Consider the following 22,334-nt stretch of genomic DNA (forward strand, 5'->3'; position numbering starts at 1 on the left):
TGAACGTTCTGGTGTGTTTCAGCAGTGCAGGAAAAGGGGTCTGGACGATCACCGCCTGGTCTGTGCTCCGCAAAGCCCCTAACTCGAGCAACGCAATTTCCCCTGGCGCAGAGCACGAAAGAGAGAAAAATCAGGGACTAAGACGAGAAGACCCTTCATTAGAAAACCAAGCAGCTTCGCAGCTAGAATTGCAACTTCAATTGGCTCGCAAACAGTGTGCCAACACCCCCAGGCAGCGCTAAACCGTCAACCCGCGACATTTTGCCGCCAGTGGATGCGCTCGCTGCTCAGCCTCTTGTCTCAGCCGTCATCATCAGCCCAAGCTGCTGATTTTCTCGAATTTCTTCTCCCTCGATTTCTCATCCTTTTGTCATCTCGGCTGTCGTTTCACAATTGATCTCTGTCCTTAATTCCAGTGCTTCGATATCCTCGCTTTTTCTGCTATCCGCTGATTACGTCTCCCCGTGGCATTCCATCCTCCGGTCGCTGTTTCGCGCTTTATCCCCGACTGACTGTCCCTCTTTCCCGCGATTCCGGCCAGTGCAACGACCGACGCCCTCCACCCCGTTCTTCCAGTCAGCACAGAACAGTCTTGCGGCTCCAGTCGCTCATTTTTAGTTTGTACAGTTCCGCTGTATCGTCACGATGAGTGTAAGTGTGCCTAATTGGCCCTTGAACCCTCGACCGTCTGGCTTCCCCTTACTTGGAAGCTAGGCGCCCTGTTCTCCAGCACGAGTTGACTAACACACGACAAAGTACAACCAGCAACCGAGTTATAACGATCGCCCTGCATATGGCGCTGGCTACAACCAGAACCCGTATGCCAATGCGGAACCAAACAGCTACGGTTCGTGCACGACCTGGTGGGAAACGTCAAACGGCATTCGCTAACGAAAACGAACATCTAGAACTGAGCGAAGACCCTACTAGCCTTCTCAACCGCTGCAGAGACATAAATGAAGGTATCCGAGAGCTCAAGGGCAAGAGGGAAAGCCAACTTGCCGCGATCCAGCTCGCTTACTTGGACTCGAACACGGAAAGGGATGACCAGACCATTCGCCAGCAGCTCGAATACGTGGAGGATGAGATCACAAGAGCTTTCACTAAACTCAAGGATGACTTGAAGAGGATCAAGGCTACCCCGGGATCGAATGCCACCCACGTTCAGAACCAGCTCGATGTCACCGGCCGCAACCTGCGCACTGAGATCGAAAACTATCACAAATCCCAATCGGATTTCAAGAAGCGCTTGACGGAACAGGTGCGCCGGCGATACCAGATCGCCAACCCAGAGGCCACTCCCGAGGAGGTTGAGCAGGGCGTTGAGAATGTTCTGGCGGGCACGGAACAGAGTTTCCAGGTGAGGATTGACTTGGGAATTCTCCTGAAGCTGTGCTAACCCGATTTCAAGGTCACCGGTGCTCGTGTTAAGGGAGCATATGAGACACGAAGTGCCGTTCAAGAGCGTTCGGCTATGATTCGCAGGCTTGAACAGGAGCTGAAGAAGGTGCTAGAGCTAGTTTTGGAAGTGCAGGAAGCTATCCAGCAGCAAGAACCTGCTGTGGAGAACATCGTCCGTGATGCAGGAAATGTACACCAAGATCTTGAAAACGCAAACACCCAGCTTACAGGAGCTATTTCCAGTGCGCGCAAGGCACGGAGGTGGAAGTGGTACGCCCTGATCATCGTTAGTAAGTTTATCCATGAAAACCAGCCAAATACCCACAATCCAAGAGCTGACATTGCGACCAGTCATCATCATTGCCATCATCGTGGGTGTTGCTGTCGGTGTCACGGCGAAGTAGATGCCGTGTTGGACCCGACCCAACTCGCGTCTTCCCGCGGTTACGACTGGGCTATTACCCGTTAATATCTCTTTGTTCCATTGTTTCACTAGTTTGCTTAGCATTTTTCGAAACGAATTTGCTCTTGGTTGCGCCGGTTACTATCGTTCGAGTACTGATACTGCGGTAACCATTACGCGCATGGTAAGCCGAGTCTCGGCCTTTTTGCCTCGCCCTGTTGCTTCCCTTTGTATTCCCTGGCTATACCACGTCGTCTTCTTCTTTATGTTTGAAAAGCATGCATCTTTCGCTCGTCTTTTATATGCCTTCTGTCCCTGTCCAACTGCTCACTGATGATCATGTACACTATGCAATCCCTCGCATGCCGTTTAATGGCCCCGTCGCTGCTCGCCGGGAGGTTGCGCATGATGTCGCTGTGTATATATTAGAGTCTGTCGCTTGGTCTTTCCTTGGCTCTAGAAACCTTGTAATAATCGATCCCTCTAATTTAATGTCTTCGCAACCGGGTATATCGTAAATTGAATCTATGTTTGCTCGGGAGTCGGTTTGCCGCCGGCAACGACAATCAAGCTTGTGCCTGCCTCTCCTTTTCCCTCTGCTCCTCCTCCGGTGTCTTCGTCTTCAGCTGCAGCGCATGGATTCCACCCTCCTGGCTCATCTCTTCCTTCAACAAAGCATACACCATTCGATGCCTCGCAGGCTGCATCTTCGACTGGAAGGACGGCGACGTAATCGTTACACTACACAATCATATCAGCAAACTCCCCACTTCTATATCCTAATATTGATCTTTGAGGGGCAAACGCACTGGAAATGAGTTTCCTTCGACGTTGATCCACGCATCGGCGCATGGTGCGAGTGAAGATGCGAGTCGTTGCGGATAATCAGGGTGGAGGGGTTGAATGCGTTTGTTATCTGCGGCGATATAATTAGTCAGCGACGTCGAAATATGGGAGCTGAAGAAGGGTGCTCAAGGGTTAGTGAAGGTGTAGAGAGGCATACCTTTTCCCGCATGAGATCTTCCATCGGGGTACTTGATGCGGAGGTCATTCTGGATGCGGTTGTCGAGAGGAGGCGGCGGGGAATGACCTGGCCGACGGTGATGGGGCGGAGCATTTATATTGTGTGTAATAAGAGCTTGCGCGAGTAAGAACGAGGCCGAAGAAGAGGAGAATCAGGCAGTTGCTGGGCTGGAGAACTGGCGATGGGGCATGTCATTCGATTTTATCGGGATCGGATTGGAGAGCTGGGGTTGCTGTTTTGGGTATGGTCCGTTTTTTTGCGGACCTCGGAGGTTCTATTGGGAGCTCTTCTATTGAAGACGTTTGATGTTCGGGGGAATCTACTATCCACTCAATTCTTTTCTCTCTTTCTTTTCTGATATAATTATGCTTCTTGACATGAACCGGTCGCTCACATACGTATAACCCGCATTGCGAAACCTGCTAACGCGCCCACCGAGACCGCAAACCTCCGCGCCGCACCACAATCTCCATGACAGTGATTCTCTTCTCCTCACAATCAACAAATGTATCAACGCACGGTATTCTCCGCTGTACGGCGAGCGTACCTCTACAACCCTCAATCTCAGTCTTTATACGCCTGTAAAACATGTCGCAATCGCATTTTTCCGCGTCGCTCCCTCGCAACACTCCCAAATCTCCCTCTCTTCCACGCATTGACAAGCCACGACCCTGCGAGTCTCGCCGTTGTCAATAGATACGCTGAGCCCAAACGATTTACATACGGAAACCTGGTGGCAGATGTGCTTCTAGCGCAAGATAGATTAGCGCGACTGGCTGGGGAACGACGCGATGGGTTACAGGGCAAACGGGTCGCATTTATCGCGCTGAATAGCTATGATTACACAGGTACTATTCTTGTCCTGTGTTTCAATATGTGGATTTAGTTCGCAGCTAATGAGATGAAGTGATGCTTCTATCGATTCTTGCTAGCGATGCGATCGCCGTTCCGCTTGCAACGTCGTTCCCGGTCAGCGAGTTGAAGTATATCATGGATGACTCGCAGTCTAGCGTGCTGATATCAAACCCGCAGTGGCTGGAGAAGGTGGAAGCGCTCCTGAGATCGGGCCTGGGACAATCGGTGGCCTTTGATATGTGGGCGAAGATTCATAAGGGTGCTCCGCACGTTGAGTCTGTAGAGCTGAATGGGCTGGATGGGGGACACGGCGGACTGATGCTTTACACGTCTGGGACTACGAACCGACCGGTACGTACCTGAACTCAGAAGTGACGGCTGAAGGCTAAAGCGGATTAGAAAGGCGTTTTGATCCCGCAGTCTGCGCTGCGAGCGCAGGCGGCATCCTTGATACAGGCATGGAAGTATACGCCAGAGGACCGGCTCTTGCATCTCCTCCCACTACACCATATCCATGGGATTGTGAATGCGCTCATCACGCCGCTTTTTGCTGGCTCGTCCATCGAGTTTATGTCGCCGTTTGTCCCAGGCAAAGTGTGGACACGGCTGGCCGAGCCATTTCTACCGGGAGGCCAGACGGATGAGAAGATCACCTTCCTCAATGCTGTTCCTACGATGTATAATCGACTACTAGACAATTTTCCGAGTCTTGACAAAGAGCTCCAGGATGCGGCCAGGACAGCTGCCTCCCCGGAGCACCTACGTCTGAATGTCTCTGGCTCCGCGGCGCTGCCGACGCCAACGAAGCAGGAATGGCAGGAACTTAGCCATGGAAATGTCCTGCTTGAGCGGTATGGAATGACGGAGGTTGGAATGGCTTTGAGCTGCGGGCTGGACTTTGCGGATCGCGTCGACGGCAGCGTCGGCTGGCCTTTGCCGTCCGTCGAGGTGCGATTAGTCGACACCGACACAAACGAGGTTATCAAGGAAGGTGAGGAGCTCGATGCCATCGGGCGCCCGCGCGTTGGAGAGATTCAGCTGCGCGGACCTACGATTTTCAGCAAGTATTGGAACAATGAGGCCGCTACGCAAGAGTCCTTTGTCGACGGTGACGATGGGAAAGGACAATGGTTCAAGACCGGCGACGTGGCTACGAGGGAAGTCGTCAACACCTCTGGCAAAGGAACCAGCGGCGAATGGGCAAAGGGACCGATGTACTTTATCCAGGGCCGGCAGAGCGTGGATATCATCAAGGTCGGCGGCGAGAAGGTCAGCGCGCTCGAAGTTGAACGAGAGCTATTATCACTGTACGTTTACCCACCCTGTTGAGAGCGAAAACTAACCGGACCAGTCCTCAAATCAAGGAAGCCGCCGTCGTCGGCCTTCACTCGAGATCATTGGGCCAGAAAGTTACAGCTATAGTGGTATTGAATACCGATGTCGTGGCGAAAACCGGCCGCAAGAACAAACTGTGGAACGTGCGGGATATGCGAGAGGCGCTGAGGAAGAAACTCGCCGAGTACAAGATTCCGCAGGTGATGAAGGTTCTTCCCAACGAGCTTCCACGGAATGCAATGGGCAAGGGTAAGCAGCTCCTCCTGAAAACCGGGGTCAAGGCCGCTAACCTGGCATTTTGCAGTTAACAAAAAGTCACTTGTCCGCGAGGTCTTTGATGTTTAGCCGGAGCGCTTGATTTAGCCGCTTGTTTCATGTATACAACGCCATTTAGCATGGGCTCATTAACTCGAACGCTTCTCCGGAGTCTTGAAGCAGCAAACGACGCTCCTCACGGTCTTTGTGTGACTTGACTAGCATACAAACCTCCTCCGGAGCATCTCAGCGGAAATTTGACACGGCACTGGGCAGGTATCGCTCTACCGCCCGCCGTCTTGGCTCCGCGGTCAATTTCAACGCAGCCTTCAGATACCACCGTGATCCACAGTTTTCCGCATCAGACACGGAGCTAATATCAGAGATTCTTCTAACTAATACCACTTGGCACACTGGTCAATTCTCACTCGCTCATACCCCGTATCCGCCCATTCTTCACAGGAGACAACCCCACACTCCGCTTCCCCGCATACTTACTTCCCTGTAGATCCCAATCTCGCCGCTCATGAAGATGAAATCGACACGGGCAGCGAGGCGCCGAATGAGTCGATACGGCCCGGCGGACCGACCAAAAGAAGATCAATCCGTCTGGTAGTATGGCCTTCATCCCAATTCCAGTATAAATGCTGTACGAGGATCCTCCAACAATGGCCTCAGACAACCATCCCATATCACAATGGCTCGAACACTTGCAACCGCAGTCATAGCCCTCGCGGCCCTCCCCCTCATAACCGCTCAACAAATCGGCACCCCCGAGCGGCGCCCCCACCTCGACACCTGGAAGTGCACAACGGCTCACGGCTGCACAAAGCAAAAGACCTCGGTCGTCCTCGACGCAGCCACGCACCAAATCCACCAAATCGGCACCGACACCCCCTGCGCTGTCGGCGAAACCCTCGACCCAGACCTCTGCCCGGACAAGGAAACCTGCGCGTCCAACTGCGTCATCGACGGGATCACCGACTATGCCGCGTTCGGCGTCACAACACAGGGCTCGCGCCTGACACTCCGGCAGTACCTCCGCGACGCGAAGACAGGGGACCTAACCTCCGTCTCTCCTCGCGTCTACCTCGTCGACGAAGAAGGCAGCAACCCCAAGAAGAGAAAGGAAAAGAACTACGAATTCCTGCACCTCCTCAACCAGGAATTCACCTTTGACGTCGACGTCTCCCTGCTCCCTTGCGGTATGAACGGCGCCCTGTACCTGTCCGAAATGGAACCGTCCGGCGGACGCAGCCGCAAGCTTAACCCGGCAGGCGCCGCCTACGGGACAGGCTACTGCGACGCGCAGTGCTACGTGCACCCCTGGATCAACGGCGAAGCTAACATCGACTCCAACGGCGCGTGCTGCAACGAGATGGACATCTGGGAGGGCAACTCGCGCGCGACCGGGTTCACCCCGCACGCGTGCCACTACCCTGGCGGCGGGTTGTACGAGTGTACCTCGGACGAAGAGTGCAACGGCCCGACGGGCGAGAACGATAGTATCTGCGACAAGTGGGGGTGCGGGTTTAACCCGTATGCGCTGGGGGATCAGGAGTACTATGGCCGCGGCCGTGGGTTCGATGTTGATTCCAAGCGGCCCTTTACGGTTGTGACGCAGTTTGTCACAAGTGATAATACGACGGAGGGGACGCTTGTTGAGATTCGGCGGCTGTATATCCAGGATGGGAAGGTCATTGGGAATGCGGTTGTGCAGGGAGGCCGGGACTCGATGACGGACGCGCTGTGTGAGAATACGGCGTCGTGGTTTGAGGGGTTTGATGGGCTCGATGGGATGGGGAGGGCGCTTGGGCGGGGCATGGTCCTTGCCATGAGTATCTGGAATGATGCGGGGGGTTACATGCAGTGGCTTGATGGTGGGAATTCAGGGCCGTGCAATGCGACGGAGGGGGCCCCAAGTTTCATCGAGGCGAATACCCCGGATACGAGGATTACCTTTGCGAATATCCGCTGGGGAGAAATTGGGTCTACTTACAAGCGGTGGAGGCATTGAGTTTGACGAGATTATGGTTTGCACTCCATTTTTGATAGTACTGCTACCGTATGTAAGTGAATGTCATGAATTCATAAAGCCAACGCCACGGGCACAATTTATACCCTCACCAAACAACATCTTCCATAACATCAAAACAGCAGGTGTCAGTTAATAAAAGATCTTAATCTTCCCATTTTCCCCTTCAGTCCCCTCAACCAACTCTCCCAACGAACTTACCCTCTCATACCCCTCCCCATCAGCAACAAGCATCCGCTGACTGAGAACCCTCTTCCCGCCCACAACCACACACGTGAAAAGCGTCGACCAGCGATTCCCACCAGCAGCATAAAACGCCTGCGCCGCCGCCTCCTCGCGACTCCCGCACCGCACAACCCGATAAATACTCGCGCCCGTCGTTCCCGTTCCGCTTCCCGCAAGGTCAGGCATCATCCCGCGGTCCGGCGAGATCCATCGGCCTGAGCGGTTCGTTGTGTGGCCCGTTATACTGCTTTGGATGGAGAGGTAGATTAGATCGGGTGGTGGGAGGGTTCCCGATTCGGTCTTGATGGGTGTTAGGGAGGAGGTTGAGTGCGACGGGTGGAGCGGGTCGTTCGCGGCGATGCGCGGGAGACGCAGGCCGACGGGGCGCGGGTCCTGGAGGGGTTTCAGAGATGTATTTGGGGGTGCGAGGTGCGGCTGATTTAGGGATGTGGAGATGAGCGTGTCCGTGTTCGAGAACCTGTACCATGTCTCTGGAACCCCGAGGGCGAGGAGCGGGAGCCAGCGGGTGAAGTCGTAGTGCGAGGCTGGGTGCGTTGTGATATAGGCTGGGCGGGTGAAGGGGGTTAGGAGGACGATGCGGTCGAGGGGTGCGGTTGCAGGTGTAGCTTGAGCTTGAGCTTGGGCTTGGGCTTGGGCTTGGACTTCCGAGGGATGTGGGGTGGGTGTGAATAGCTCGGCGTGTGAGGAGACGACCTCGAGGGTTTCGTCGTCTCTGGGTGGCGCTGGTGAGTACGCGGGCGAGCGTGGGGAGAAGCGCGGGGAGAAGTCGCGGCTACGGTTGCGGTAGGGCACGCGGCGACGGCGGCCGCGGGGGACTTGGACCTCTTCTTCTTCAGAGAAGATATTCGCGGCGGGCTCTGGTGGAGAGATTCGCGTGCATGTACACACTGTCTGTGACTGCGCAGGGTTCGCAGCGTGGTGGGCAGGAGCGGCTTCCGTGGTCGCCATGATGAACTCGTCGGGGACTGTATCAAAGCTGTCCTGGGGAGTCAGAATCGGCATGCTAGCACGGGGCTGAGATATTGATCAGAGAAAGAAAGAGAAAATGTCATGGCAGGAATAGCAGCCCTTGATATAGAGGGGCAGCGCAGCAGTGCTAGGCAACAATTGCACCACTGGCGCCTTGAGGCTGAGTGCGGCTGATCTGCAGGCATTTGGCGTAATGGCGAATCAAGCGGGGAAGTGGTGAAGGAGGGTCGCACTGTGCGCTGGACACTTCAGCTTTGCTTGGGGTGATTTTGAGTCTTTTGCCAATCACTCACTCCACACTGCCTGTTTGATTTCTGTCTCGCGAAGCATAATCCGGGCAGGCTGAGAAACGGGTTAGGGCAAGAATGGTGGAGAGTTTACCGCTGGAGATCACTTTGATAGTATATTCCCTTTGGAATCTGGCCCCACTCTGCTTTTTCTTATGTCAAAGAATAGTGACCTACTTGGCGCTCCTTGAGCTGTTCTCCCGTCCGCGCCAGCCTTTAGTTGCGGCGAGTCCAGAATCGAGATTCTGACGTCGGTGGCAGTGGCCGTAAGATCCTGCACTGGCTGATAGGGCCATTAGAAGGGTATTGCGTGAGGTATTTGGTTCATTAGTTCTTTATCCTGGGCGATGTAATGCTTTATGTCTGGGAAGCGGCTATCCCAGCAGCAACGTTGAAGAGTCAAGTTATCTATCCATCTATCCAATTCAGTATTACCCGTGCTACTTTCTGCCTAGGGCATGTTTTTACCAGTTACGCTGGGTCCAATAGGACTGGTAAGATCAGGGTTGGCCAAGCCTCAGTTCTGTTTTGCGAATCGGGGATAGGCTGACTTGGACAAATAAATAAACTCCAGCCTCAGAATGTAGTCCGTCGGGCGTCGGGTAGGCACCGGCATAATGTACCAGCTACCGAGGTGAGGTATTGGTGAGGGTAGATGAATGCAGACGGCATGGGGCTCGGCTCCCTGCAGCTGTACTGATTACAGTATCGCTGAGCTGAGATATCAATGGAAGGGATTACCCGCTAGTAACCATGTAATAGCCGTACCAGCCAGTCTGACCTTCAAGTTTAGGTAGTGCGTTACCTCTACCATCCTAGTAGCAGGTGCAGGGTTTTAATGCAGACATCATTCCAATTTGAGACCAGATACCTATATGTACGTTACACAGCCTAGTATTGTGAACACGGTCACTGCCATGATCCAAATTCAGCACCCAGCATCTCACTGTAGGGTATCAGATCCAGACAAGAGATCCTACCTACCTTATTTCTCACTCTCCTCTCCTCAATTCTGAGTAGAGACCCTGGGCTTATTCCTCCCCCGCCATTAGTCCGGACAACCTCGGGCCACTCACTCTGACAATCTCTTCCTCCCTGCCCTCGAAAATCTCCTTTAAGCCCGTATTTGCGATACTCAGATTCGCAGACAAGTTGTGCGCGTATCGACCCCGAATCCGTCCATACATGAATCCACTTATCGGAGGATCCGTGATATCCGAAAGGATATCGTGCGCAGACTCAGTCTCAGTCTCGTTTACGAGCGCTGAGAGGTCGGAGTACCTGTTTGTGTACATTGCGATAACGGTCTGGTCGAGACCTGACTGCGCGTCGATGAAGAAGTAGGGTGGTTCAATGTAGAATTCTGGGTCTGCGAGTTTGTAGTTCTGCATCTCGAAGAGGATGGACCAGATGCGTGCGACTAACCCGTTGTCGTTGGGCGCACTCAGCGCTGGGAAGTCGGGCGTAGGTGTCCATGGAACGAAGCAGCAGACTTTAAGCTCGTCGTCTAAGTCGGCGTAGGTGATGGTTTGGATCTCTGATTTGAGGTTGCGTTTCTGGTCTATGGTTAGGTCGTGTGTTAGGTAGAAGAGTGGGATATCAATCGCGCGGCGGTCTGGGGACTTCCAGGGGAAGGGATTTGGCGCGAATGACGTGTCCGGGGGATGAAGGAGCTCAATATCTGATAACTGGGAGAAATGCGGAGAGTCGACGTGCGAGAGTCGTGTGCTGGAGCCAAGGGCTTCTTCTACTACGGCATCTAGGCTGTTTCGGGCGATTATGAGTGGGTAGGACTCGTTGTCGTAGATTGTTATAAACTGCGCTTTTGAGACATCCGTCTCTGATAGGAACTCGAGAAAGTGCATGCTGTCCGTGCGGTTGACATGTTGCGTGTACGTTGTCCACATGCGGATGATATCGTGACGGGATGGGGAGTAATTGTGCTCCCATTGAATGAGATGGACAGTTGGTTTCGTTTCGCAATGGATTTGAGACGCTTGGGCCTGGTCTACAGCTTGCTGGATTACGGATTGTATTGTTTGACGCTCATCTGGTGTGGTCTGGAAGATGAGAAAGATGTTCAAGCTTTCGTCTGCTTTAGGGACGGACTCGGGTAGGCTTGGTTCGGTGCCGTCGTATGGCCATGGGAGACCGGCCGCGGACCCCGAAAGAACATCTGCTGTGAAGAGGCCTCGATTCGGATCATGCAGTATCAAGCCATCTTCGAAGCTGCGGGTAGCGCCTATTTTCGCGTCGAGTGGTGCGACAGATATGTTGTCTGTAGTGATGCGACGTGCAATGACCTAGACTTCATCCTACTGCCTAGCGGTTACCGCAATCCGAATCACAGAGAGCTGCGGGCTCTCTGGCCACGAGTATTTCCATCTAGCTAGCGATTCGTTAGTCCATCTGCGATGATGAGCTCTGACCAGCCCGATTGATAAGCAGTGATTGAGAGAGCGTGTATAGTTGCCTGGCTGTCTTCGGCCGCGGACGCGGTTGCCATTGTATGAGATCGACGTCACCGAGCAACACCTGTAGTGGTTGGAGTAGCCGCTCACTGTCATTCTCAGCCCAGGAGCCAAGAAATGCCACTAGGTGGGAATATCCAGTATTTGACGACTTGACGGGACACAAATCGTGAGATGTCATATTGTGTGAGCTTCCCTTCAAGGATGAAGAAGCATGGAGCAAGCACGAACTGATGAGAGGTGGGGTGTTGTTGCACACGCTTGGCAGACACAGCCGACATCATGTCACGGGCAGTCGATTCCAGTTTAGTTCTCGCGTTGTGATGTCTGATTGGCTAGTGTAACTGTGACCGCAGTGTGTTACTGGATCTGGAGGCTGAAAATGAAGAAGAAGCACCTTGACCTGTGGCTGGACTGGCAACGCACCTTCTCTGGCTCGTGACGCAGTTACAGTTGGCTGAACGACAGATAGGGAATGGGCAACCCAAGACGATCAACATAATCAACCAGCCATTGATGAAGCAGCATTTATACAGGATTGTTGGACATTCTCGGCCCGCAAACAAAACATGGTCACTCTGTGCCTTCGCCGGTCCTATGTACCTTCGCGCAATGCCGTCATCCAATCTCTCGTCGGACCCAGGGTCTCGAACCGCGCATGTCAATCAGGAGACGATCCCTGTCCTTAGTCGAAAGATGCGCATAAAATATCCTTCTCCCCCGTCAATCCAGGGTTTCAGGCCAGTCAGGTCATCGACATGACTAACTCTTCGCGGAAGTGTTCCCCTCAGCGGTTGTTGTGGAGACAAACGTCCCCTGCTCGGGGGAAGAGTATATCTCTTGCTGTCACTATACAGATATTTGTCTGTCCAATGGGCTCTGTCGGAGTACTGGTCAGCAACTGTACACACTATCACGGGGTAGTTGCACAGACCAGAGATGGGATCAAGGGTGTCCAGAGTACTGCGGTTAGTCCTCAACGTCAAGACATTGGTATTTAGACGACACGTCTAACAATTACTAGCCGACGTCAATCCAGATGGAGAGTGCTTAGTCGCCAACTTTGGCATCTGGAATCGTATCTCGAGGTACTGCTGCGGAACCGCCACAGCAGACGGCTCAGAACTGGCCCGTCGAGATGGCGACGACTTTGCCGTTTTTACCGGCGAAGTTTTGGCCGGCTACGCTCTGCTCGAGAATGTCACTTCGCTCAACCTACCCTCGGACTCGCCAACAGACTCGAACTCGATCTCAAACTGCCCGACCTGCTCACCTTGCATCAACACCCCGAGTTGCAGCGAAGCTACCGTCGGAGTACCGCTAGGAGTGAGCGCATTGGCAACAGTTGACTGGTCGCTTTGGGAGCGAAGACGAAGAAAACAAACAGGCACCAGTCGTTGCAGTCACACCCTCCCCGGGTTCTTTCTCAGGCGAGGCGATGCCGCCCGCAATGTAGGACACGGGCATCTCTGCACCGGATAGAGGGTCAAAACGCATGTCGGAGTTGGATTCACAGCGATCTGTTGCAAAGCTGAACGCGTGAGTTTGGGGCGACATTGCGGGCGACTTTCTGGACAAATGGGAAACGGCGTTGCAACATTTTGTTAGCGATTTCGAGCCGAAGGATATACCTCAGTTGACTTATAAGATACTTCTATTACCGTTGACTGGTCAATCTATTCCCCCGAGTCCAAGAGAATCATTCAGGCTTGGTCGCGGCGGGCCTAAAACCCTTGAAGCTGTCGATCGACGCAGTCTTGGACGACACGCGTTCAAGCTTGATTTAGACTCGTCGTTAGGCCCCAATTCGTCGCCAGATACGGAATGACAAAGGACAATCGCTCAATGAGACAGAGGCTTGGAGTGCAGGGCTTGCTAAGCCACGACGCCGCGCTCTCTAGCGGAGTTGGGGTCCAAAAACCACAACGCTAAACGGGTTTGCCTGGAGTCAGCTTCTTGCATAGTTTGTCACCCTGAAAGCTTGGACTTCATCATCTTCAACTATTGATCATTTTCTTCCGATTTATCTTCCCCAGATTGCTCACCTGCGAGAGTGAAGATACCAGTATGGCGAACAGACGGGTTACGCGGCCGAGGTCGCGAAATGGCTGCATTACCTGCAAGTGCGTATCCACTCCAATAACCTGAATAAAGTGCTGACAACGACTGTCTAGACTCCGGCACGTCAAATGCGATGAGGCGAAACCTGAATGTTTGCAGTGTCAGCGATCTGGTCGGAAATGCGATGGCTACGATAATGCCTCGCAGACTCAGCTCCGCCAGCGCATCGCCGAGCGACACCGTCCGCTTGATCGAGACAATGTCGGTGCCGACCATCGGCTTCTTCTGCGACAGGAGACACGCACCGAGCGGCGATATGTCGATTTCTTCTACGCGCAGACCTCGTCGGCTTTTTCGGGGTTCTACGACTCGAAACTGTGGTCGTATCTCATTCCGCAACTGGGCGAGCATGAGCCGAGTATTCGACATGCGATAACTGCCATAGGCGCCATTCATTCGAGAATCCAGAATGCGAAGCTGCTCACATCAAATGAGAACTCGGCGCCCACAGACTGGTTCGTGATTGAAGAGTACAACAAGTCCATCCAGGGCCTGACGAAATCGCTCGCCTCTGCAACTGCGAGCCTCGAGCTGACGTTAACGACCTGCTGCCTCTTTGTCTGCCTCGAAATACTGCAAGGAAACCGGAAAGCAGCCCTCGACCACATCGAAGGTGGCCTTCGCATCATCCAGCGCCACGAAGAATTCACCTCAATGAATGCCCGCCAAACTGAGCTGTATACAGAACTCCGCAGCCTCTTCACCCGCCTAAACCTCCAAGCATCTTTCATGGGCCGCCTCCTAGCCCCCCTAAAATACTCCCCTGTCGACTTCATTCGCCCAGGGACTCCCTTCACGACCCTCACCCAAGCCCGCAGCCACCTCGACCAGATAATGACCAAGGGCCTCCTCTTCATCCGCTCCATCGGCATCATGCGTGAAGCCCGCGATCCCGCGGAGCTAGCTGTGTTCGAGGAAGAGCAGGAAATTGTCCGGCTTGACCATACATCCTGGCGCTGGTCGTTCGACAAGTTCCTCCAGAAGCACGGCAGCAGTTTCAATCCGTCGGAGATATGCGCCTCCCTCCTCCTGAAAATCTACTACCACATCTCCCTCATCTGGGCGTCCATCGTCCTTTGCCGTTCCGAAGACGCCCACGATAAGTTCATCTCGGACTACGAAGCCGTCCTCTCCCACGCTGAGGAACTCGTCCGCATCACGTCATCAACGCCCGCCGCAACACCATCAGATAAACAGTCTCGCGAGGCAGCGTTCTCGCTAGAAGGCGAAATCATCGGACCACTCTACTACGCCGCGTGTAGATGCCGGGACCCATTTATCCGGCGCCGCGCAATTAATATCCTCCTGCACTACTCGAAAATAGAGGGGATGTGGGATGCGAGGCTGCACTCGGCTGTTGCGAAACTCGTCTGTGAGGTTGAGGAGAGCCAGTGCCTGGTCCCGCCGAGTTGCGCGGCGGATATTGGGACTTTGGCGAGGGTTTATGAGGAGGTGCAGCCGAAGGATTTCAAGACGAATCCCGTGCTGGTCGTCTTGTATATGAAGCCGCAGGGAGTAGATGGGCCGTGGAAGATGAGGAGCGTTATGGTTGATTGGTAGATTGGGTTTCTGTTTTGCGTGGTGGTTTACCTGGTTAGTTTTTTTTAGCGTTCTGGACAGCTGGATTACGGTCTTATACAAACCACTGTATGTATAAACTGAGGGCATTCTCCAAGGACATAGAGTACTCTACCAATTGGATGATTTCTGCCTTTTTCGCAAGACTCTGAGTCGGAGCTGACCGTAGTAGCAATACTAGTGCGCAAATTCCAACAGAGTCGAGAGATGTTCGCGCTCTGGTCGTGCTTCGCGACGGAGAGCCAGGTCCACTTGAGGCTGAGAATCTTCTACCCCGCCTGATATATGTTGTGTCGTGATTGGCCTCGTCTCGACCTGTCATCTTCGATCAACTCAACCGGGATTATCCCTGCCGTCGCATTAGCAAAAACCCGAACGCGCTATTTCATTGACCAAGGCGGACCTGGCGTTGGGTATGATGATCTCGGCGTTGCTATCTGCCTCAGGTTAGGCGATAATGAGCGTTCTCTTATCATTCTTGCCGATAATTTGCAAAGTGCTGATTGGTGGCAGTACTAGTACTGAGTTCCGTACTCAGCCTTGCCCCTCTGCCAGGTTGGCTGATTTACTTGAAAAGGAAGTCCTGCCCACCACCTGGGCAGTGGACCACCGTGACCAACTCCACCATGTGCTTGATATCATTGGTTAAATGCCATAGGTGAAAGTGTGCTCCAGCCTATCAAGGCTAGCGCTGTCTTCCCCACGCTTGGAGCACTGGACCTTTGATCCACAGCTCACTGCGGGACAAGAGAGTCCGATTGACCTTACCTCACCGGCGGTCTTTGATCGCATTCTGAATACTTAAACCGCTGCTGCTGCTGTTCTTTCGCTGCTGGAGTTACAACTTTACCTGCCCTGGACTTTGAATTTCACCCACGTTCCCACCAAACTCTCCTCCGCTAGCACTACCCCGCATCCCACCACAATGGCCGCCACCGCAAAACGCCCGGAGATTATCGAGATCGCACGTGGCCTCAAGAACATCCCGATGTGCGAGGACTACGAGAAGATGATTTCCGGAATGATGTACCTCCCTCCTCGATCTTATCACTTTGATAATTCCCAGAAGCTAACTAGCTGCCAGGTACAACCCCCTCCTCCCGATCCTTAATGAGGCGCGCCATCGCTGCCGCGGCCTGGCGACAGACTACAACAACCTCGACACAAAGAAAATCTCCGCCGAAGATATCGCCGATAGGCGCATGGAGCTGCTCCGTGAGCTTGTCGGGAAAGTCGGCGAGGGCACCTTTATCGAGCCGCCGTTCATGCCGGATTACGGGTGTAACATTTCAATTGGAAAGGAGTGTTTCGTGAACTTCAAGTCGGTTTCCTTCGTTTAGGTATTCAACAAAGGTAGAACAATCGCTAATAGATATATAGCTTCACGGCCCTCGACACAAGCCTAATCGTCATTGGCGACCGCGTGCAATTCGGCCCGAACGTCTCGATCTACACAGCAGGTCACGACACGAGTATCCTGTCTCGCCGGAAATTCGTCGAGTTCGGCCACCCCGTCATCATCGGCGATGACTGTTGGATTGGTGGGAATGTCGTCATACTCCCCGGTGTGACGATCGGCGAGGGTTGCACGATTGGAGCGGGATCCGTCGTCACCAAGGATATCCCGCCGTTCTCGGTTGCTGTTGGGAGCCCGTGCAGAGTGCGCAAGACGATTCAGAGCGCCGAGGAGGAGATGAATGATCCTAAGAATCAGTATAGGAACTTGCCGGACAAGGGTCCTGGTGCTTAGCTTTTTCTTTAGAGCAGGGCCAATAGATATATGCATCTGTTATTCCATACTCCAGGGTGAAGTACGTGAAGTCTGCCTCGCCATAGCCTATTAGCGGGGCAGAGCACCAAGAACCCGGGGCTCATCTTCAAGGATTGACACGCTTGGCAAAGACAAGGCCAATCGATTGGTTCGTGGTCCCTGACGATGATGTAAGGGTCTGCTTGTTCTGGGTGATCGACTGTAGATGATCGGAGTTCCGAGTAGAAGGGGGCGGATATGGGGTTCAATTGCGGACTGTGGAGAAGGCGTTCGTGGCGGAACTCACATTTCTTGTCCAGTTTTAATCATGCTATAGGGATAATGTTGTCGCCTGATGATGTCAATTTGGGGTTCTCGGGACTAGCTGTGCTGTGCCTTACCCTGACGATCATTTAGGGTTGGGAGGTATAAATCTTCCCTTGCATCTCGGATGGTATACAACTAAGTCGACAACAAGTCACCCACCACACTACCAAGCAATCAAGCACAGCAGTCTCAAACTCTTCAATCCAGCGGAATGGTCCTCTTAAATAAATCGATTGTTCTCCCCGTCTCCGTCACCACAACCCTCACTCTCACGCAAGGCAAGACCTCCCCGTAGAACTCATCGGCTGCGCCGACCTCTCCTGCCCATCCGACGATACATAGAAATGCCACCTCGGCTCAACAACCTACACAAACGGTGGCCTGTACCGGATCCCCGACATTCCTTCGGTCCTCGAGCGCCTCTCCCTCCTCAAGGCCGTGCACATTGCCGATCCCGAAACTCTTGACCCCGATGTCGATGCGATTGATAACCAGACAGCGTGCCGCTCAGCTTATTACCTCGCGACAACCGAGGATATCGATCCGACGGATTTTCAGGGTGCGCTGTATTCTTCAATGCCCAACCTAGCAAGAATTCAACGGAATATCGAGAGTGCCGTGGGTACATGCAACGAAGTACTCGAAGAATCGTGCATCGACGCTCTCCGATCCCGCGTCGAGGAGATCTACAGCGATGGCGGACAATGCAGTGACCTCGAAACCGAACTCAGAAAAATCGACGAATGCGCCAATTTCGCGGGGGAGAAATGGGTTCGGGAACTTCACGGTTACCTCCCTGGCGGGTCTGATGAGTCTCGCTGGGGCGCAGAACGCGAGCTCGGATTGCTGGCCTGTGTCTCCAAAGAGTGATGGGTTGGCGTAACTTGGTGAGGATGTCGTTGTTGTATGTCTTTTCTTTCTTCCGCCCCTCCTTCCTTTGACAACTAGCAGGGGTACAATCGCAAACTAATTGGAGATAGAACGACTTCACCGGCGAAACATCCACAAACGAGCTTTTCAAAATCACCCCCGGGCTGACGGTTTTCCCGCGCGGCGGAGGCATCGATGACACGAACGCGCAGTTGACCTGTCTCAAGACTGTCGAGGTCATCGGTGAAAATGGGGGAGTGATGATGAGGATGAGGGCGGCGAAGGAGATGGGGGGTAGTTTGGTGATAATACGCTTACGGTGCTACTGGGAGTGCTTGCTTCGACTTGGTTTGCTATGCTGTGAGTAGTTCTACTACTCGAGGATGAGTAGATGAGAGAGAGGGTATGGGATATGTTAGATGGAGACTTGATGACGCATGTCTAGTTGTCTACTTTTGGATATGATCCTGGCTTGTCCATTGTTTTACGAGTGTCCTCATCTTCCATAAATGGTTACATATACACCGGCTTGGTTGTAACTCTATCTATCTGCATGGCGCCGTCTTGTTGATGCACGAGGTAGGCTACCTGGATACCTAAATCAGGGCAAAAGTTCAAACAAGGTGGCCGGAGTAATCCAGCAACATATATTGCAAGGAAGAGAGAAATTTGCCCTAGATTGGAGGTTTCATACACTACCTACCTTACTAGTACCCATTTTGCGCTGTTTCTCAGGTTCGAAAAATATAACTGGCTCCTAGGAGGCTTACCGTGTTAGCGCTTGAGATTCGGCGGAAAAAAGCCGATGAGGTATGACACGTCAGGAGCATGATTGGGTCTGGCGAACATGAATTCTGCAGGATATTATCGACTATAGTGTGGCGCAACGGGTAGGGTCACAGCCTGCAGGAACCCAGCTGAGGATCCAATCGGTCCGGTTCAGTTGATCTCGAATGATTACTTTATCAGAATCAATCTGATGCCAAAGCCCATACTCGTCCGGGTTCATGTTGAGAGGTGGAGCTGCTGCTCGAGATTCTGTTTCAGATTTCACCGTCGTGGCTGCAGCAGGAAGGCTTTTTGACCAGTCCGAAAGCCGTGTCCAACGATGGAAAAGCAAAAAACAAAGAGGGACAAGACTTTCACTGGGTCCCGCCTCCAGATTGTCCCATTGTCTTCAAATCTGACGATCACGAGTCCACTATACGGCTATTGGTAAGATCGTCAGCATGTCCGAAGCTAGGTCCTCAGAAACAAAACCAAGCGATGGCTGACAGTGCCAAGCCCTGCGCTGGCCCGGACATAACAAAAAGAGATACTCCGTAGCTCCGGCGAAGAGTATAAATGCAAGATGATGCATCTCACCCAGCTTATTTTGCGAATTACTTTTTCTGATTTTTCATTTCCCGCTCGAAAACCTTTGTCGCGAATTCCCAAACTCTAATCCAACCTCCATCTTCGACCCTAAAGACAAAATTCAACGCAACAAAGCGAAACAAACACAAGACACAACAAAATGCGCCTAATCCTAACCGGCGCAACAGGCCTGGTCGGCTCCGCAGCCCTAAACCACCTCCTCACCACATCCCTGCCCGCCGGCGAAGTATCGGCACTCTACATCCTTTCGCGGAGTCCCGTGCCCATGGCCGAGAATAAGCCCAATGTGACCGTGATCGAACACAAGAATTTCAACGAGTACCCGGCGGAATTGCTGGAGAAGCTTAGGGGCGCCGATGGGTGTATTTGGGCGCAGGGGATTTCACAGGCGCAGGTTAGCAAGGAGTATGTATTAGTCAATCTTCTCTTTTTGATTGGGAGGAGCGATATGTGGGGTTTCCTGAAGATGGGGATGCTGATGCGGATGAATAGGGAATATATCAAGATCACACTCGACTACCCGGTCGCGGCCGCAGAGGCCTTTGCGAGTCTATCCGACTCGTTCAACTTCGTCTATGTCTCTGGCGAGGGCGTATGTTCCCTTTGCCCTACATCTCAAACCCTACCAACTAACAAAAACCCCAGGCAACACAAACCCCCTCCCGCCTAACCCCCTTCTTCGGCCGCATCAAAGGCCAAACCGAATCCGCGCTAATCGCGCTCTCAAAAAAACACCCGTCCCTAAAACCCTACTCCGTGCGCCCGGCCTACGTCGACTGCGCAAACGATCCGGTCGTGCACGAGCACGTCATGAAGCGGCCCGATCAGCAGGCGCTTATGAAACGGGGTCTGCATACGATTATCGGGCCCCTTATGCGGGGGGTCTTCACGAAGAGTCATTCGCCGACGCAGTTTTTGGGCAAGTATTTGGTGGATCTTGCCCGGGGCGATGGGAAGCCGGTCAAGGGGGAGGGCGTTGTGGAAGGGGGATGGGTTGTGCCGAATGTGGTTTTTCGGAGGGAGGTTGGGCTTTCTTGAGTGATTGAGTCAATGATCTGGGGCGCTTGTGGGTGTTGTGTCTTTTTTTCTATATCAGAATACTACTTAATAATTAAACGGTGCGCTGGATAAGGATCTTGATCTTGCAGTGCCTCACGCTTGCAGTGCCTCACGTGTGCAGCGCTAGAGGCGACTAGCCAGAGAAGAACCAATGAGTCAAGACAGCTGAGCCTCATCTTCGTATTCTTTTAGTGCTTTGAGCAACCACTGCACTTTTTGGTCTTCAAGTCCTCTTTCTCCTCCACAGAAGACGGATCGCCCCGCATGGCAACCCCACCGAGGTTCCCTCTGGAGATCCTCCTCCACATTATCAAAATCGGAGTAGAAGAGCATTACTGGACGATCCCTGAGCTTTTCCAAGCCCGCCTTGTAAATAGTACGTCCACCCACTATTCCATTTACGAAACGCACGCACTGACAGCCGCAGCCACGTTCGCGGACGAGATTCTCTCGCTCTTCTTGCGGGTCGACCGCCTCGACAGTGAGCGCCTGAGCCATACCCAGTGGGAAACCATGCCCGAGAGGTTAAAGCGCTTGTTCCTGCACGTAAAGATCGGCCAGCACGATTCGCAACCGTGTGCGCTCTCTCAACTTGGGCATCACTACCTCAGCGCTAGACCGGCCCCAGACCGCAACATTCAGGTCCAGCGGCTCATCGACGCCTTGGTACCGGTGAACTATGGAATACTTGCCTATCTCGGCCCAGGCCTACACGCGAAACTTATGCGCACTTCAGCGTTTTACAGACAGAATCGGAATCTCCAAGTCGTCCAGCTGCAAATTGCGCTGGCGCGCGACGCAATCTCGCGCAACGACCCCGTCGCGCTGCAAAATTTGCTCGAGGACGGCGAGGATGCCGGCGAGATACATATATTATGGAGCCATCTCTTCAGCGGGTCTCCTCTCTGTCTGGCCGCGCAAAGGGGGACAGCCGAGATTATGGAAACCCTCCTTCTACACGGGACATGGACGGGGAGTGGGTGCGAGCGAGGGGCGATCAAGAAGGCTATCCGGGCGAAAAACCGCGCCGTCTTAGACGTCTGGCTCGAAGACAGCAGACTCTCGCGCAGATCCGAGACGGTTCCATCGACAACCTTTTGCACTGCGCTTCTCGAGTTCGTGCGCGCTGGAGACCTCGAGATGGTCGAGTATCTGAGTCCGCGGTTCAAACGGTACGGGCCTTACTTTGAAGAGCTGCACTTCAAAGCGCTTATCGAAGCCATTAAGCTTGGCAATGTGGTGATTGCCCAGTGGCTGCACGAACACGGGGAGTTTGATATTGATGAGACAGCCTGGTATCACGAAACCGCGCTGTTTGCCGCGCTGCGTGATTGTGAGATTAATGTGAAGGTCCCCATGGTCAAAATGCTTTTAACCCGGGGGGCCAACCCAGATGGGCAACATCCTTCAATGCCAGGTACTCCACTGCAGATTGCGATTCAGCAGAACGAAACTGAGCTGATTGATCTTCTCCTTGATCACGGTGCAAATCCGAATGCGCGCACGTCTCGTGGTATACGACGGCATCGGACACGACTGCGGCATCCGCTGCTGTACGCCTCTAGAAAAGGGAATATATGGCTCGTTCGTCGGTTATTTGAATGTGGAGCCAATCCGCTGGTATTATCATGGCGTAAAATCTTGACTGATGAAGCGAAGGCAGGGAGAGTTTCTAGGGAGGTTAGAGAGATGCTAGTAGAGTTTGAATGGGCAGGAAGATACGACGAATGGGTTCAGGAGAGGAGAGTGAGGCGCTATCCATGTGAAGGTAATTGAGGATGATTATTTGAGGTGAAATCACGTTTGTCGGGTGCAGGCTACTGCTGTCGTGGTGTCCTCCTCTCTTGACCTATGTTCAAGTTGACGACCTGCCTAGCAGTCAGCAACTCTTTCGACAGCTTGAACCAAATAAGCGAATACCTGATAGAGCACATTTCTCCATGCAAGTGGCTGAATATCGAAGACTGGGTT

The 22,334-nt window shown here is 53.2% G+C and overlaps 10 protein-coding genes across 10 annotated transcripts; 7 read left to right on the top strand and 3 right to left on the bottom strand.

Moving 5' to 3' along the window:
* Nucleotides 1-645: 645 nt before the first annotated feature.
* On the top strand, nt 646-1,805 carry BJX68DRAFT_269941 (syntaxin; the record flags this gene model as incomplete). Its single annotated transcript, XM_071046484.1, has 5 exons — nt 646-651; nt 757-847; nt 909-1,360; nt 1,412-1,691; nt 1,753-1,805. The coding sequence occupies 5 exons, from the start codon at nt 646-648 to the stop codon at nt 1,803-1,805; spliced, it is 882 nt and encodes a 293-aa protein (XP_070895768.1).
* A 334-nt stretch (nt 1,806-2,139) lies between these two features.
* On the bottom strand, nt 2,140-3,016 carry BJX68DRAFT_152942 (BolA family protein). The gene is made up of 3 exons (XM_071036700.1): nt 2,808-3,016; nt 2,614-2,720; nt 2,140-2,545 (listed from the first exon to the last, which is right to left on the bottom strand). The coding sequence occupies exons 1-3, from the start codon at nt 2,919-2,921 to the stop codon at nt 2,371-2,373; spliced, it is 396 nt and encodes a 131-aa protein (XP_070895769.1). The 5' UTR covers nt 2,922-3,016; the 3' UTR covers nt 2,140-2,370.
* A 128-nt stretch (nt 3,017-3,144) lies between these two features.
* Nucleotides 3,145-5,667, top strand: BJX68DRAFT_153116 (acyl-CoA synthetase). Its single transcript, XM_071036703.1, has 5 exons — nt 3,145-3,676; nt 3,736-4,034; nt 4,083-4,990; nt 5,035-5,267; nt 5,323-5,667. The coding sequence occupies exons 1-5, from the start codon at nt 3,334-3,336 to the stop codon at nt 5,361-5,363; spliced, it is 1,824 nt and encodes a 607-aa protein (XP_070895770.1). The 5' UTR covers nt 3,145-3,333; the 3' UTR covers nt 5,364-5,667.
* Nucleotides 5,322-7,365, top strand: BJX68DRAFT_153114 (glycoside hydrolase family 7 protein). The gene has a single exon (XM_071036702.1). It carries the CDS (start codon nt 5,971-5,973, stop codon nt 7,288-7,290), a length of 1,320 nt encoding a protein of 439 aa, XP_070895771.1. The 5' UTR covers nt 5,322-5,970; the 3' UTR covers nt 7,291-7,365.
* BJX68DRAFT_153113 (uncharacterized protein) lies at nt 7,366-8,886 on the bottom strand. The gene is made up of 2 exons (XM_071036701.1): nt 8,817-8,886; nt 7,366-8,762 (listed from the first exon to the last, which is right to left on the bottom strand). The coding sequence occupies exon 2, from the start codon at nt 8,554-8,556 to the stop codon at nt 7,441-7,443; it is 1,116 nt and encodes a 371-aa protein (XP_070895772.1). The 5' UTR covers nt 8,557-8,762; nt 8,817-8,886; the 3' UTR covers nt 7,366-7,440.
* Nucleotides 8,672-9,200, top strand: BJX68DRAFT_243617 (uncharacterized protein). Its single transcript, XM_071041172.1, has 2 exons — nt 8,672-8,762; nt 8,817-9,200. The coding sequence occupies exon 2, from the start codon at nt 8,889-8,891 to the stop codon at nt 9,057-9,059; it is 171 nt and encodes a 56-aa protein (XP_070895773.1). The 5' UTR covers nt 8,672-8,762; nt 8,817-8,888; the 3' UTR covers nt 9,060-9,200.
* Nucleotides 9,201-9,841: 641 nt separating this feature from the next.
* Nucleotides 9,842-12,838, bottom strand: BJX68DRAFT_269946 (uncharacterized protein; the record flags this gene model as incomplete). Its single annotated transcript, XM_071046485.1, has 3 exons — nt 9,842-11,052; nt 12,501-12,584; nt 12,667-12,838. 3 exons carry the CDS (start codon nt 12,836-12,838, stop codon nt 9,842-9,844), a joined length of 1,467 nt encoding a protein of 488 aa, XP_070895774.1.
* A 441-nt stretch (nt 12,839-13,279) lies between these two features.
* BJX68DRAFT_153159 (Zn(II)2Cys6 transcription factor) lies at nt 13,280-15,114 on the top strand. Its single transcript, XM_071036704.1, has 2 exons — nt 13,280-13,404; nt 13,456-15,114. Exons 1-2 carry the CDS (start codon nt 13,349-13,351, stop codon nt 14,960-14,962), a joined length of 1,563 nt encoding a protein of 520 aa, XP_070895775.1. The 5' UTR covers nt 13,280-13,348; the 3' UTR covers nt 14,963-15,114.
* A 4,206-nt stretch (nt 15,115-19,320) lies between these two features.
* On the top strand, nt 19,321-20,577 carry BJX68DRAFT_243624 (putative nucleoside-diphosphate-sugar epimerases). The gene is made up of 3 exons (XM_071041173.1): nt 19,321-19,709; nt 19,797-19,896; nt 19,950-20,577. Exons 1-3 carry the CDS (start codon nt 19,444-19,446, stop codon nt 20,340-20,342), a joined length of 759 nt encoding a protein of 252 aa, XP_070895776.1. The 5' UTR covers nt 19,321-19,443; the 3' UTR covers nt 20,343-20,577.
* Nucleotides 20,578-20,590: 13 nt separating this feature from the next.
* On the top strand, nt 20,591-22,177 carry BJX68DRAFT_153172 (ankyrin repeat domain-containing protein). The gene is made up of 2 exons (XM_071036705.1): nt 20,591-20,739; nt 20,791-22,177. Exons 1-2 carry the CDS (start codon nt 20,628-20,630, stop codon nt 22,137-22,139), a joined length of 1,461 nt encoding a protein of 486 aa, XP_070895777.1. The 5' UTR covers nt 20,591-20,627; the 3' UTR covers nt 22,140-22,177.
* The last annotated feature ends 157 nt before the right edge of the window (nt 22,178-22,334 follow it).

The sequence above is a fragment of the Aspergillus pseudodeflectus genome, assembly GCF_044049435.1.
Source record: "Aspergillus pseudodeflectus strain CBS 756.74 chromosome Unknown BJX68scaffold_44, whole genome shotgun sequence".
Classification (NCBI taxonomy): domain Eukaryota; kingdom Fungi; phylum Ascomycota; class Eurotiomycetes; order Eurotiales; family Aspergillaceae; genus Aspergillus; species Aspergillus pseudodeflectus.